At 42.4% G+C, this 14120-nt stretch overlaps 1 protein-coding gene across 1 annotated transcript in view; it reads right to left on the bottom strand.

Annotated features, from left to right (window-relative positions):
* MTFR1 (mitochondrial fission regulator 1) overlaps positions 1-14120 on the bottom strand; it is a 252410-nt gene that overhangs the window by 178034 nt on the left and 60256 nt on the right. Inside the window, exon 2 of the mRNA XM_069220259.1 lies at positions 328-469. Coding sequence (XP_069076360.1) covers positions 328-393 — 66 coding nt within the window. The 5' untranslated portion in view covers positions 394-469. The remainder of the gene's footprint in view (positions 1-327; positions 470-14120) is intronic.

Genomic DNA, 14120 nt, shown 5'->3' with positions numbered 1-14120 from the left:
ACCAGAGGGTTCTTTGCCCCGGAGCAGGAATTAATTGTTCTACTATCTGATAGCATCAATGACTCATACGCGATGCGTGCATTACAACTTCTTGTGCTTTTACAGCCTTTATTGTATTTTATAAATTAACAAACAAAAAAAAGCCTGCAACACAAGTAGGTGACGAGATTGCAGCGACGGAGAAACACAATTTTAACATTGAACACAAATAAAACACAACTTTTTGTATTACATTCTGTGGGGTTTGACGCAGTTGTATATGCTAACCATATTAATGATGATAGGAAGAGAAAGAAAAACTAATTTAAAATACTTTGCCACACTTACCGATTCCATTGCTAGTCCAGACTGTTCTAACACCATTCTAATTAGACGTATAACCCAGTCCACCATTCGGTACAGCAAAATATCTCCAGCGAGCAGATTGTAACCACTTCAGCTCTAAAAATGTGTAAATGAAGCATTGTTTCTGTAAAAAAAAAAAAAAAAAAAAAAAGTGAATAATTTAGCACGACAGAACCCACAAAGAAGCCTATTTATAAAGTGCCATATTAACGGAGAAACTCAATAACCTGACTTTGCCTAAAAAAGTAATTTATTTCAATCAAAACAATGGTGCAGAAAGGTAACTATCGCTAATCACTTACTCTGCACGATTATAAAGTGTATTTAGAAGGGAAAATAACTTTTTAAATCACAATTTTTATTAAGCAGTCAAGTCCCAAAAGCTATATAAAAATTCTTCCAGTACAAAACTTTTTCATAATGTTTTTTAGGCATTTCGAGATAAAGTAAAAACTAAAGAAAACAATGAACAAGAAGTATTGGCATTACTTACCTAACTTTCGGGGGGGGGGGTGGGGGGGAAGAGAAAATTCCTCATATCCTAATTCCAACTACCACCACATTAAAAACCACTAACAGGAATATCCTGCAATAGCTTACTGTCCACCATAGTGAACATTTGTCATTCCACATCCCCTACCATTTGTTTTCTATTTTTTAGGTAAATCTATGGGCTTTCTATATGAGGGAGTTCAAGAAGGCGGTTAGTATCAATTGCTGACTTCCAGCTAGCAATGCTAATGGCTACTGTTTTGTTCCAATTCTGTGCAATATCGCTATACCAGTACAAGACCTAGTAGGGTTTTCTCGGCTAAAGCAAAGTCTTCATTTTTAAAGATGCTCAGATATTCTGTCAACGGGGTGAGATCAACAGGTTGACCAGGAACAGTGTTAAAGACCTCTGGTATGCCATCCCAAAAACGGCATAGGACTCTACACAACCAAATCAGGTGGAGCAAATTGCCTTCTTTGTTTAAACACCAGAGACAAGCATGGGAAGGCCTTCTTGCACATACAGCATAGAGGGTAGGTGGACAGAGGGCAAGCTAAAATAATGTAAATATTTAAACTTTATCAGGCAATCGCCTTGGTGGCTTAAAGGCAAACATCATCTCTCCATCTTCCAAAGTAGCTAGGTCTGTATCCCATGCCCACCTCGGCCTGCCAAATGTATCCAGAGTATTTACAACATGGGATCTATATATTTTGGGATGGTCTACTCTCCTGCTGATAATTGCAACACAGTAATCTTAGATCCAGAGGGCTAAAGGCAGGCAGCTTATCAACGGTGGCCAGGCAGGCAGTAAGAAGTGGTCTAAGTAGTAGTTAAAATTAAAGGCATACCTGTGAGTGTATTTGCCAGAATTGCTCATAGATTCACAAATGACTAGATCTGGGTTAAGAAGGTTACAGCTCACAGTGTGACTAGCCCAAGTCTTTTCCACCCCACAAAACCCTAAAAAAGACAGTTACATGAGGGAATAGATTTTCGGAGTCACAATGGGGTTTCACCATTTAATTTACCCACTCATTTAATTACTAAAAGAAGCTTACTTTAGTGACTTGAGGTTTCTGGAGGAAGGCTTCCCACCATAAAAAGTAATGAAGTGGGGGAAAATCTCCCATCACCACAGTCCTGCTCTACATGCTGGATGACATATTGGGCCATGAAGATATTCAATGATGAAAGCTAAGTGGGTAGCCTGACATGAAATTAAGTCAGCCAACCTGAGCCCTACGTTATAGGTGGATTTGTAGCATTTTCCCCACAATCATCCTTGGAATTCCATTCTGACCGAGGTACGACCTCTTCAAGGAGGGTATACAGCATAAAAAGGAAGAGAGAATCCAGAAGATGTAGGTCTGCAAGACATAGCACCTATGGGAGGGCCATGCTTCACATCAGGGAGACAGGAAGCGAAGATCAGTGGAGGGTGTGGTGTCCCTTTAAAGGTAGATGAAGGAGAGAAGGATGTTTTCTGACAAGACTCCTGATTCCTTGCAGGCTACCTGGGGTCCGAAGTATTTCAAGCTACTTACTGAATTACGCATAGTTTGTTCAGGGAGCAACATCAGTCAATGAACAGGAATGAAATACTTTGGACTTGACCCAGTTGACAATAGTCCAGAATAAATACCAAATTCACATAAAATTGGTATAGCTTCAGGTCCTACTGAGCTAGGTGCCTCGTGTGATAGGGAAGGAATAAGACAAAATTGCTCCTACTCTTGCATGCAAACAGACAAAGCAAATAAAGATCAGGCCAAAACTCCAGAGAAGCATTATAAGAAATAAATAATCCCATGCAAGGTTGTCAAAGGCCATCTAGGATTCCTTAAGTAGTAATACCAGACATTCATGTAAATCTACTAGGGGTAACACATTAAAACAGATGCAAAATATTGTGGACCTATGTGGCACAAAACCAAACACATTTGGGAGGATTATCCCTTTGCCAAAATCTTGGCCTCAGCACTGATAAGGGAATCACCTCCTCCAGGAAATCTATGTGCCTGTATAAGGCACATTAATTTACCAGATGATCAGTTTGCAAAAGGGCAATGATATCCTCACAAGTCCTTCAGGAAGACACCCCTTCTTCTGCAGCCGTAACTAATGCATTCAAAGGATGGGTTAGGGACCATCCAAAGCATTTAAAAAAAGTTTGAGAGACCAATGTTACCAGTGTTTTGCCATATATGAGCTGGGCAATAGTGCCGTATATTCTCTAATTTGTCTTTAGTTCTGAGTCGAGTAGGGCTTTACACATGTGCATGAGGTGAAGCATCTGAAGAGACGACATGTAAAAGTCTACAGCAGCATGGTGTGAATATGTATGGTCATCGTGGGATCCTACAAGGCCTTAAGGTGGATTATCAAATCACTGTAGTTACTGAGGAAACAGCTGTTATACCTAGTTTCTTCCTCCTTGTGGCACAACCAATGAAGCAGCTTGCCTGTCTTGTCTCCCTGACCATAAAGCCTACTTTTTGAAATATCACCAGAAACAACTTAAGATTTGCCCCAGAGATGTTTCCTCAGTAATTAGCTACTTACTCCAGCACAGTTACTTATGGAAAGGTGATTTTGGTGGCTCAGGCTAGCTTGTAATGTGACTCAGTGCTCATGACATAACTCCTCAGCTAAACGGTGTAAACCTGCCAAAAGGAGATAGGATAATCTACTGACCCACCGTTAAACTCAAAATATTGGGTGACTTCTTTTTGCGCTTTTGTGCCTTAGTGAACTACTAAGACCTAAGCCACCTAGACAGGAGTGTTCGCAGACTGGTACCTTGAACCTAGCTATTGCGGTGAGGAAGGTCTAGCAAGGCAAGAGCACATATGTGAGCCCCCCTCAATCCAGAACATTAGGACACAGAGGGATGGATATACTGTGAAGAAACGAAACAAAACCAAAAAGTGGCCTGTAGGGCTCTGGAGCAGTGGGCCAAATATATCTAAGCTAGAGTTCATTAGCTAGTTAAAGTCTCCCCTGCCATGATTCTCAAGTCTGGAGTCTACTGGTAGGGTGGATCCCAGGAGGTGAAGAAAGACCTTTGACAAGGGGGACGGTGGGTAGACATTTAACATAGCAATAGGTTTGACAAAGTAGACCCCTCCCACACCACCCCCGTAACCAAAAGGTATTAACCTAGTCAGTCTATCCGTATACAGGTTACCTGATCGGAAACTATACTCCTATTGACCCCTAACTAAAGCCCTCATGGTGGGCTGTTGTGAACATCAATCTGCAGAGACATTTACAGCCATTACCAAGAAGTTGGATCTCCTGTACCATGAGTAATTCAGATCCACAGTGCGTGGTGGCCTTCCGAACTACTCCCTTTATAAGCATGTTAAATAGGTATGGCTAAAACAAAGGAATTCGAGAAGTGCCTGTAGAGACGTTCAGTGCCCTCCACCCCCCCCCAAAAAAAAAATACTGGAGAAAACCCTCCCCATATTTCAAACCGTTTAGCATCTGTCAAATAACAGTGGACAGCGAGGCTGCAACTAGAAAGGATTAAGGGTGATGGAGATGCTACTTCCATCGTGTACATATCCCATATGAAAGGACTCCTTTAGAAGAAAACCATAACAAGGAACAGTGAACCTGTACTCAGGACTTAAGTCCCAATAACAAAGCACATAGCAGCCAAGAAAGAATAGACTCTGCATGAACACAGTGCTTGGTAAGAACATTTAGTCTTTAGGTTGATATGGTCAGGCTTGTAATGTTTACCCAGAGGGGCTTCTTCACAGAATTCAAGTTGATGTTGCACCTGCCTGGTGTAATCTGGGAAAATCATTATGTGATGAGCCTCATAGTGAGTGGATTCCATCCCCTGTACAGCTCTGACGATTTAATCCCAGTAGTATTTGTGATTTAGTAAACAGGTGATTAGAGGCTACTGTGGGGCATTTGAAGGCTGTTTTGGACTAAGTGCCCAGTGTGCTCGCTAAACTACAAAACACACTAACCCAGTCTCTTTTGGGACAGAGTCTTGAAGCCAACATTAAAAGACATTTTCTGTGTCTGCACCTTTCAGAATGCCTATGAAGTGCAGATTATTTTTTTGGACTGTTTCCCTCTGTGTTCTCAACCCGGTGCCTTAATGCCTTAGACGATGCCGACACTGTTGCCTATAGAGCCTTAACAGAATGTGCCACTTCTGAAATACACACTTCAGCCTCCACGATCTTGTCTACTGCATTCCTAATGGTTTTGCCACAGCAGGGAAACGTCAAGATTGACACCCCCAATCCTCTACTCCTACATCTCCTGGGATGACTGGATGTCTAATCCACCACCAGTCTAGAGTTTGCATCAAATGTCACCACAGTGCTGCTGCCATTTCTCAAAAGTGGGCTACTTGCCAGCCTCACCAACTCAAGATCAGAGTCCTCGCAGGAGGCCTACAAGTCCAAGCTCTCATTACAGCCAAACCCAGGACCACCAAGTCGCCACAATCCTGCTTGCCCTCAGGGTCATGGTCAGTCCAGGCTATCAGGGAGTTCCAGGTGATAGGAGCGGTCACTGGCTGCCTAGGAACAGGCCATCAAACAGAAAAGGGTATATTCAGCAATCAGTTCCAATAACTGGGCCAGAATAGTCTCAATGTCCAGGCACGATAAGGAGCTGATCTACAACACATCTGCCATTTTGGCCACCTAGGCAGCCCTCCCCAAGTTACCTTTTTATTAAGATTAAGTCTAAACAATCACATATTAACTGGATGATGACAACCACTGGGCTAGGCTGCACATTTCTGTCAGATTTATTATTCACGAGAAGCAGAAAAAAAGAAAAAAAAGGTAGCATTATTGAGCTACACCAAATGCACACATGCTGAAGAAAGCTGGCAATCCAATCGAAATAAATTCAGTAGCCGGTTACTGGGTTTAATAAGACTTATAGGTTCCACTGAATAGGTTTTTCCATACAGATGTAGATCCAGACGTTAGATGAGAACACCAAGGCCCATCTAGTGTCTTAATTTACTACTCTCGTGAAATACTAAAATCTTTATCTGTCTTTTGTTGTACACTACGGTAATTTCCAAGGGTTGATGCCAGATACTCTTTAGGTGTTGGCAGACATGATATTTTCAATAGCACATTCTTGGAGAAGGCTTTGAGGCAGCCTCTTGCTCATGACTGCATGGCTTAGTTGTCTGTCTTTGGTTCCTGTGCCGGATTCAATCTCTTTTATCAGAATACTTGGGTTTGTGGGATTGCCTGGGTGCATGTTTCAAATGGATGAGTGGTTTCTTACCAGTGCTGAATATTGGAGGAAAAGGGGTGGTTCTTTTAAATTAACTTTGGCATGTAGCGCTGCATAGCAGTGAGGGTGTTTCCTTGTGCAGTGCTCTATCCACTCTTTCTTGTGTTCAATTTGTACTCCTTTCACCTGCTTCTTGATGCTCCCTGTTCGGCTACCAATTTCCAATAATTTATGTTGTTATTTTTTACAAGGGCATGGCAGATGCAGAGTGCTTGTGGGCCCCTGGGTCCGTTTGTTTTGCAAAAATGCACATCTTTTCTTTCTTCCTTTTACTTTACTGATCTAAATTGTCAGTCCAGCATGTTAGGAAAGTAAAGGTTTGCTGAGTGCGCAAACGCACGCATCAGTGGCCCTCGTGTAATGTGTTTTCATTAATAGAAAACCCAATGCATTATTGCACGCACTTGCAGGCAAATGCCACAAACTATTGCAAGCGCTAATAGTTCAGCTTTTAGAGTCAAGACACAAGTCAAGCTTCCTAATGTGATCACAAAAATTACGTATTTGTGGCGAAAACCCTGGCATCTCTCTGATCGATTGGTTCTACTCACACTTAAGCAGTTGTGATATCCAGATTTCAATGTTCAGGTAAAGCTAGAATATTCAAAGAGTATATGCAGAATTATCAGGTTGCTCAGGGGCCTGTTTAGGTGTGCCCCAAGGCAAAGGTGTGATGATCCTCTCCCTGCTGGAGATGGCTGGACATCAGAAAGGTCATTTCCAGTGGTATTGAACACGGATTCCAAAATGAGGAGGAGAATACTGCATTGCAGCACGTTTGTTCCACAATATTTGACAGTGCCCTAAAGCATTAAATGTATTGTTTGAGATAAATGTTCTATTATCAGATTCTGGGAAAGGCAAATGCTGCACATCTAGAAATCTATACCCAAACTGTATTACCACCTATGCTCATACAGAATACCACTTTGAGATTCTTGCTGCTAACGGAGGTTCTTTTGAAAAACAGCAAAGGAATCCACCTAGTCCAGCTGGGACAGAGACTTGAGCGGAGTGAAGACAGTGAAGATGACCACGTTAATCACTGAGCAGGTTGCAGAGGGTGGAAAAGGACCTTCCTTGAATGGGAAGACTATTGAACTTAAAGCAAGAAAGGACTAAGTAGAAAGATCTGAGTAAAGGTGGACAGAGGAGAAGGCACACTTGTACAGGTTCAAACGATATCACTATATAGACAGTTCCCACTCTCCAAAGCCAAACTACTGCCATGTTGAGTTTATGGATCAGTCAAACCACAGAATAATGTGCACTTCTTAGTGATCAGCTCTTGTCAAACAATTTTTCAAATATTTAAGTAAAATATATATAAAGCAACCTAATGAGGCTTCATGTATCAGCTATCCACATTCTACATCAGCCTCAGCAGGCACAGAATATTAACCCTTCCAAAAAGACACACCGTTATCTGGTGACAAAAGTGTTCATTTACCACCTTCCAGGGAACTAAAAATATTTGGTCAGCGCCAGTTTGCAACAGCCAGCTACTTGTGGCCGCAACTGAAGCCAGTGCAGGAGGCAAGTCCTTGTTGTCAACGTAAAAAAGGTTGTGAAGGAAAATGCATGTCCAAGTCTACATCCTTATTCTTATGATGTGTGTAGAAGGCTGGCTCAGTTTATGATTTACACCTTTGGTGTGGCACCCTATACTGACCCTTAGAGATAGTGTTTTGGTGCCTAGATAACAAAAGATCTCTAGGGCTAGCTGTGGAAAGCAGCTCAGGCTTATCAAGGAAGAGTGTACAATACCACAGTAGTCAGTCAGTCAGTGATTGTCACACAGAAAAAAACACACCAGGTGTTGCAAAAATAAAGTATTCTTTATCACAACACTACTACTACACTAATATATAGATATAGATATATGTATATGTATAGCAACAAGCAGGAGGAGCATAGAAATACATGGGACCCTATACTGGAGGGTGGGAGGGGGGAGTAGGAAGGGGGAGAGGGGGCAAAGGGGCAAACCATATACCAAGGAAGTGGTATAAGAATGGAGGTGCCCAACCAAGGGACGTGTGTTAGAATCCCAAGGGTTGGGGGAGTAAGGATTTACCAGAGGTATCAGAAATCACACAGGCATCCAGGGTGCAGAGTTATCATCAGGCCGGGTGTCCCATAGGCTAACACAGGACCGTTGCAGGTAGAAATGTTCAGGATTCAGGACCCTTTCCAGTGGAGGCTGAGGAAACCAGTTGGCACAAAGAGTTGGATAGTACCCCCACCACTGGATACTCAGAAGATTGGAGTACCCACATTAGGGAGCACAGGGTTGAAGTGACGTCTGAAACAGTTGGGAGTCAATGGGAGCCTTGGCTGTCCAGCTGCTGTAGCGACCCCTGGATCAGGTCAGTGGAACCCAAAAGGTGGATTCCAGACGTGAAGAATCTGAAAAAGGAGGAGACAGTGTCCAGACCACTCGACGATGTCTAGGCAGTGCAGGTAAGCAATGCCCACCCTCCTAGAGGTGAAGTTCCTGCAGGCCAGGGAAAGATTAAGTCCACCTGCGGAGTCCAGGGGATGCAGGAAGAGCCTTGGAGTTGCCCACGAGCTGCCCCATGTCAGGCGCCGGATTGCCGTAGGGTCATTAGTCAGCAGGACCACCAACAAGCATTGGCAAATGCGAACGTCATTGCAGAGAAGATTGGAGTTTTTTTGTGACCAGTAAGATCACGACTCGACCCTTGGAGGTGAGTCAGAGATGGCCCTCAGCAGGAAAGAAAGCCAGCAGGTATCGTTGGAGCCCCCACGAGTGATTCACTGGCAGCAGGCACAGGGAGGCCTCAGCAGCACAACAAAACAGGAGTCCCACGCCGCAGGAGTTGCAGACTGGAAGCTGAAGTTGGAGATGCAGAGTGCTGGAGGCCGGGACTTCTTGGAGCTTGAAGGTCTCCTAGAGGAAGGGTCAGAGCAACAATCACGGTGCACAGGGGTTCTGTTCCAGTGGCTACAGCAAGGGCCCACCGTCACCCAAGTTGGGCAGAAGATGAGTAGGACCTGGAGGGGACCATAGAACCAACACCTGTGTTAGATGTCTGTGGGACAGCAGGATCCAGCAGCAGGTCGTTGTCGTCTTAATGTGCCTGCAGGTGCAGGGGAGTGACTCCTTCACTCCAAAGGAGATTCCTTCTTGCTTCGTGGATGCAAACAAAGTCCTTGTGACCCAGGAGGATGCACAGCCATGGATGTTGCAGAAATCTTGCAGAAGCTGGAGGAACAATGTTGCATTTGGAGCTCTCTCAACTGGATACAGTCTTATTTCAGCTCCAAAAGGAGACCAGCAGCGGCTCTGGAGACCAGGAGCAGAAGAGTCTTGCAGAGAGTTTCTTTGTAGAGTCTTCAGGGGTGTGGAATTTAATAAAATATCTATTTGTTCATGGGACAGGTTGCTTCCTAAATCTACCTGTCCTGTAAAAAAAATGTACTTCTCCCTTTGGTTCCATGTAATGCAGCAACAAATGATAGCAACAGTCTCACGATATAAGAGCTCTGATAACAGCCTTTGATTATGCCAGGGCTAATACTATAGTAGGGCTTGAATACTAGCAGTTTCCCTATTTTTGCCACCTTTTTGTAGATCTATATATTGGGGTTGGAGGAAGCAGTAAGCAATAGTTCCAGGGTTGGAATGACTGTGCAAACCTACCAACTTGCAAGTTTTGAGAATTTTCACCAGCTTTTCTCTAATCTTTCCCCACACTGAGACAGGCTGGAAAATTACTCCTGACAAAGGCAGAAGTAGAGGTTCTACCAGGATTAGGAAAAAAGTGGTTGGAGGGAAAATTAACTTGTAAACGATCAATAGATTTTTGCATGAGCAAACATACACGTGGACATTCGCTCATGCTAAAATACAGTTCACAAATAAATTCTAGGAATATGATTTCCCAATCTTCTGTAAATTCTTGTGAATTAATTAAAGCTATAATTCTGCACTAATGCAAAGCCATGCACCACTGGAGCACGTTTGTGACTTTCTTTAACAATTGGGCCCCTAATTAGGTCTGGCATTAACCAAGACCTTTTCTTTTTATTAAAATTGTATTTCTCTGTCTATCCATCATCTGGCTTTACTGCGAGTGATCGATAATATTCAGTTCTTTCACAAAGAGTATATTGGCGCACAAAGTTGTTTTATTCAGGTCATGGAACTAACGTGGCAAGGGGTGCTTTTTAAGAAAAAACAAAACATTTTTTTTTTTATTTTTTTTTTTGCTTTTGCCAATGCTTGTTACAATGGAAAGGGCCTAGCAGCTCCCACAACAAAGTTTTACAAACGCCATGCCAAAACAAGACACACATTGACAAATCCAAAAGACTGACCACCAATGTCAAATCGGTTGGCTTTGTCAATGCTTGTTTACTTTCATGTTTCCCATAATATTGTTGAAACTGGTTACACTGGTTTTTCATTAAGAATATTTTTGGAAATACTAGCATGCATAAACAACTTTTACTAAATGATGCTTCAAAAAAATTTATATCTAAAATTTTGCCGTAATTTAGCAAAACTTTTTTTTCCTAGTTGCATTCTTTTTCTTAACATTTTATTTCGAAAGCAAATAACCATAAATCTTGATTACAAGCTTCTGCAAATATTTGCATCTAATCAGAGAGCATTGTGGGAGCAATGTGGGAGCATTATACGTAGCTTCATATTGTTAAACGTTTCAAACGTGTGCATATGTTTTTACTAAAACCACTGTCAGTTGTCCAGTCCGAGATTAGCACATTTATTTAAAGCGCTCACCCTAATAATAAAGGCTTTGACCCATAAGTACAAGTTCAAACAGCATTAACACATGGACATAACTATTACCTCAACTGCAGATAGTTCTCTTACCTTTAAACTGTCAGCCAAAGAGTTTGTGCTGCAGGGGGTTGGGCCTACTTTTCCCAAGGACAAAATAAATAAATATGAAAACTTGTTGTCCTTGAACAATATGTCCAGGGCATGGGGTTATAGGAATTCCACACCTCAGAGTCTTGCTCAACAAATCTGAGGATCCACCCTCTGGGGAGCACTATCTGCAGTGACTCGCCTATCAGAGGGGGTCAGGGACATCATCCACCTGACCTACCCTAATCAGTCAGATGCTACCAGGTGCATCTGCACATCTTGCTTCCAAGATGGCAGGATCAACCGGCCACCCGGTAGAGCTCTGTGCAACTCCTTTGGGGAGGAGCCAGACAGGGGGGTGGTCACTCCACTGTCCTTTGAGTGGTTTCGGGCCAGAGTAGGAACCCGGGGTTCCTGGACTGGTGCAAACCAGTTTATGCAAGGTGGGCACCAAATGGTGCTAAGAGTACATCCCACCCGAACCCAGAGACACTTAGTTATAAAGAAGGGGAGGTCACAACCTTTTTGTTCTGCCTTCCCCTGCTTGAGTTAACCTCAGCAGCAGGGGGACAGAACAGAGTCTGGGGTCTGCAGCAGCATGGGCCGGCAGGCAGACCCTGCACGGCTGTACAGGCAGATCTGGGGGATCCTCTAAGGAATCCCTAGAGTGCATGGTATCATGCAACTAACACTGGAATCAGAGTAGCTGCATGATTCCAACATATTTGGTACCAAACATGGCTAGGTTTGGAGAAGCCATTATGTAGATGGACTACTCATGTTGACCAGTGTCTACTACGTACCTTAAGATGGCTTCCCCCACACTTACAAAGCCCAGGAAATGGAGTCTGGGTGCCCTCACACTTGGGAATATACACCCTGCCCTTGGGTTTACGGCCTACCAGAGGGGTGATTTACAGTGTATGAGTACAGTGACCGCAATATAAGGCAAGTCTTATATGTAAAGTGAAAGGTGCATACACCATTTCACACAGGCTGCAGTGGCAGGCCTGCAGACACAGTTTGCATGGGCTCATATGGGTGGCATAATACATGCTGCTGCACATGGGAGACCCCTGGTGTACCAATGCCCTTGGTACCCAAGCACCATAGGCTAGGAACTTATGTGGGTGTACCAGTATGACAACAGTGAGGTGTAAAAGCTACCAAACAACCAAATTTAGAGGAGGACACAAACACTGTGGTCCTGGTTAGCAGGAGCCAAGTGTACTACAGTCTAAACACACTGACACCAGGCAAAAAGTGGGATTAACTATGTCAGAAAGATGCTACTTATCTATGATATGTTTAAACTACGCCTTACATGCTGCACTTGAAGCTAGCACAATTTAATAAGCGAACAAGCCTCCACCTGACAATTTCTGTGAGGCACAAGGGATACAGTCTTTGAGGCACATGGGATACAGAGCAATCTTAAAACAATGTAAACAGTCCCACAGGACACTAACGCATTATTATACAGTCACTTAAAGGTGCTTAACATAATAAAACTGCCTGTAAAGGGCAGTTACCCGTTCGCTTTGCCCAACGCTAGTTTCATTTGATGTTTTCTGGCAGCATGTACAGTAAATACTAAAGGGAGATTAGTGAATAGCACTGTGTATTCACAATAGCACATAATTCCTAAACCAAAAAGTCATATTTTTATCATGAATGAAACAATGCTGTGTTAGCAAGGTATGCATGTCTCACATGATAAATGTCGTGCCATGACTGCAGTGTATCAAAACACTATCTGATGCCCCATCACCGAAAACTATTAGGAAAACAGTTGAGCAATAAAACCAACATTGAAGTGATGTGGCCCATCCAAGCAACGGCAAACCATGAAAATGCATCAAAGCCAATTGCTTAAGAATGGTTTATTCAAAGCCTACCCTTCCTTTGAACTAAGTCTTATTCTACTTTTTTGAAGGACTGACAATGAATTATTGTTGACAACCAAATCTTTCTGCAGCCAGACATAAAATGGCTCTATTGAGGGGTGAAAGTAGACAATTTGAGAGGTAGTAAAATATCTCTCAGTCTAATGCTCTCTTAATAACAGCTGGCTAAAAGACACCAAATAGTCTACAGAAATCAAAAATGCCAAGTACAAAGTGATATTTCTATGATCATTGTTACCAAGTAGGTTGAATCTTAATTGATGAAGCAAAAGAGGATGAGATGTTACTGGATCAACAGTTGACATGATATTTATCATAATATCTGCTTGCAATATGTAGCAACAACATTTTGAAAACAAATAATAGAAGACATAGCTCCTCATAAACCAGCAAAAGTCAAAGCAATTAGGTCTGGCTTCCACAAGCTTTCAATGGTTTACTTTTTTTGGACAAACATATGTAATATGTATTAAAAGTGATTAAGTAATAAAAAGTAAGAAGTCTTCGGTCTAAAAGATGGCATGTATACGTTAGCAAAACCAAAAATTAGAAAATATGAAATGAGAAGGGGACTACTTTTTAGCACATATGCCCATATGCAAGAGCAAAATGCCTACACTCACAGTAAAGAGGCACAATAGATGGAGGCTCACCCACTGCCACATGCTGTGATGGGTAGAAGCAAACTGTGAACAGAATCTGAAAAGACCAATGGATGAAAAGGGATGACCCACTGCACCCAATGGGATGCCCTACCATTAACCACAAATCCTCACAACTAAAAGCCGCCCGAAGCATGGGTTTGCCACCCATGGCAGGATGGGGTCCGGTAACTACTACCTGCTGCCAAAGGCTGAGAGCAGCAGAGTACGGTTTAGGGTCATTTAAACTGGAAAGTTAGAGAGGTTAGCTTTGGTTAGAAACCCTTAATGTTTGGTTAAAAAAAAAAAAAAAAAAAAAATACACGACATCTACATGAAGTCTTTAATTAAAAATAGAAAAAACAATGACATTTGATAGTTATGGCTAACTTTGTATTCCTTAACGCTCAGAAAAGACAAGCAAATCCTAGCCAGTAAATCAAAAATAAAGCTTAGGAATGCACAATATTTATCCCAATAGTTTACAACACAATGTCATTAAATGAAAACAAAACATAGTAACACAGATTAATACTACTTTCATAGTATTCTCTTTCATAGTGGTAATGTGAAATGTA

Source organism: Pleurodeles waltl, chromosome 2_2 (assembly GCF_031143425.1).
Source record: "Pleurodeles waltl isolate 20211129_DDA chromosome 2_2, aPleWal1.hap1.20221129, whole genome shotgun sequence".
Taxonomy (NCBI): domain Eukaryota; kingdom Metazoa; phylum Chordata; class Amphibia; order Caudata; family Salamandridae; genus Pleurodeles; species Pleurodeles waltl.
This window is presented reverse-complemented; position numbering and strand designations above follow the sequence as displayed.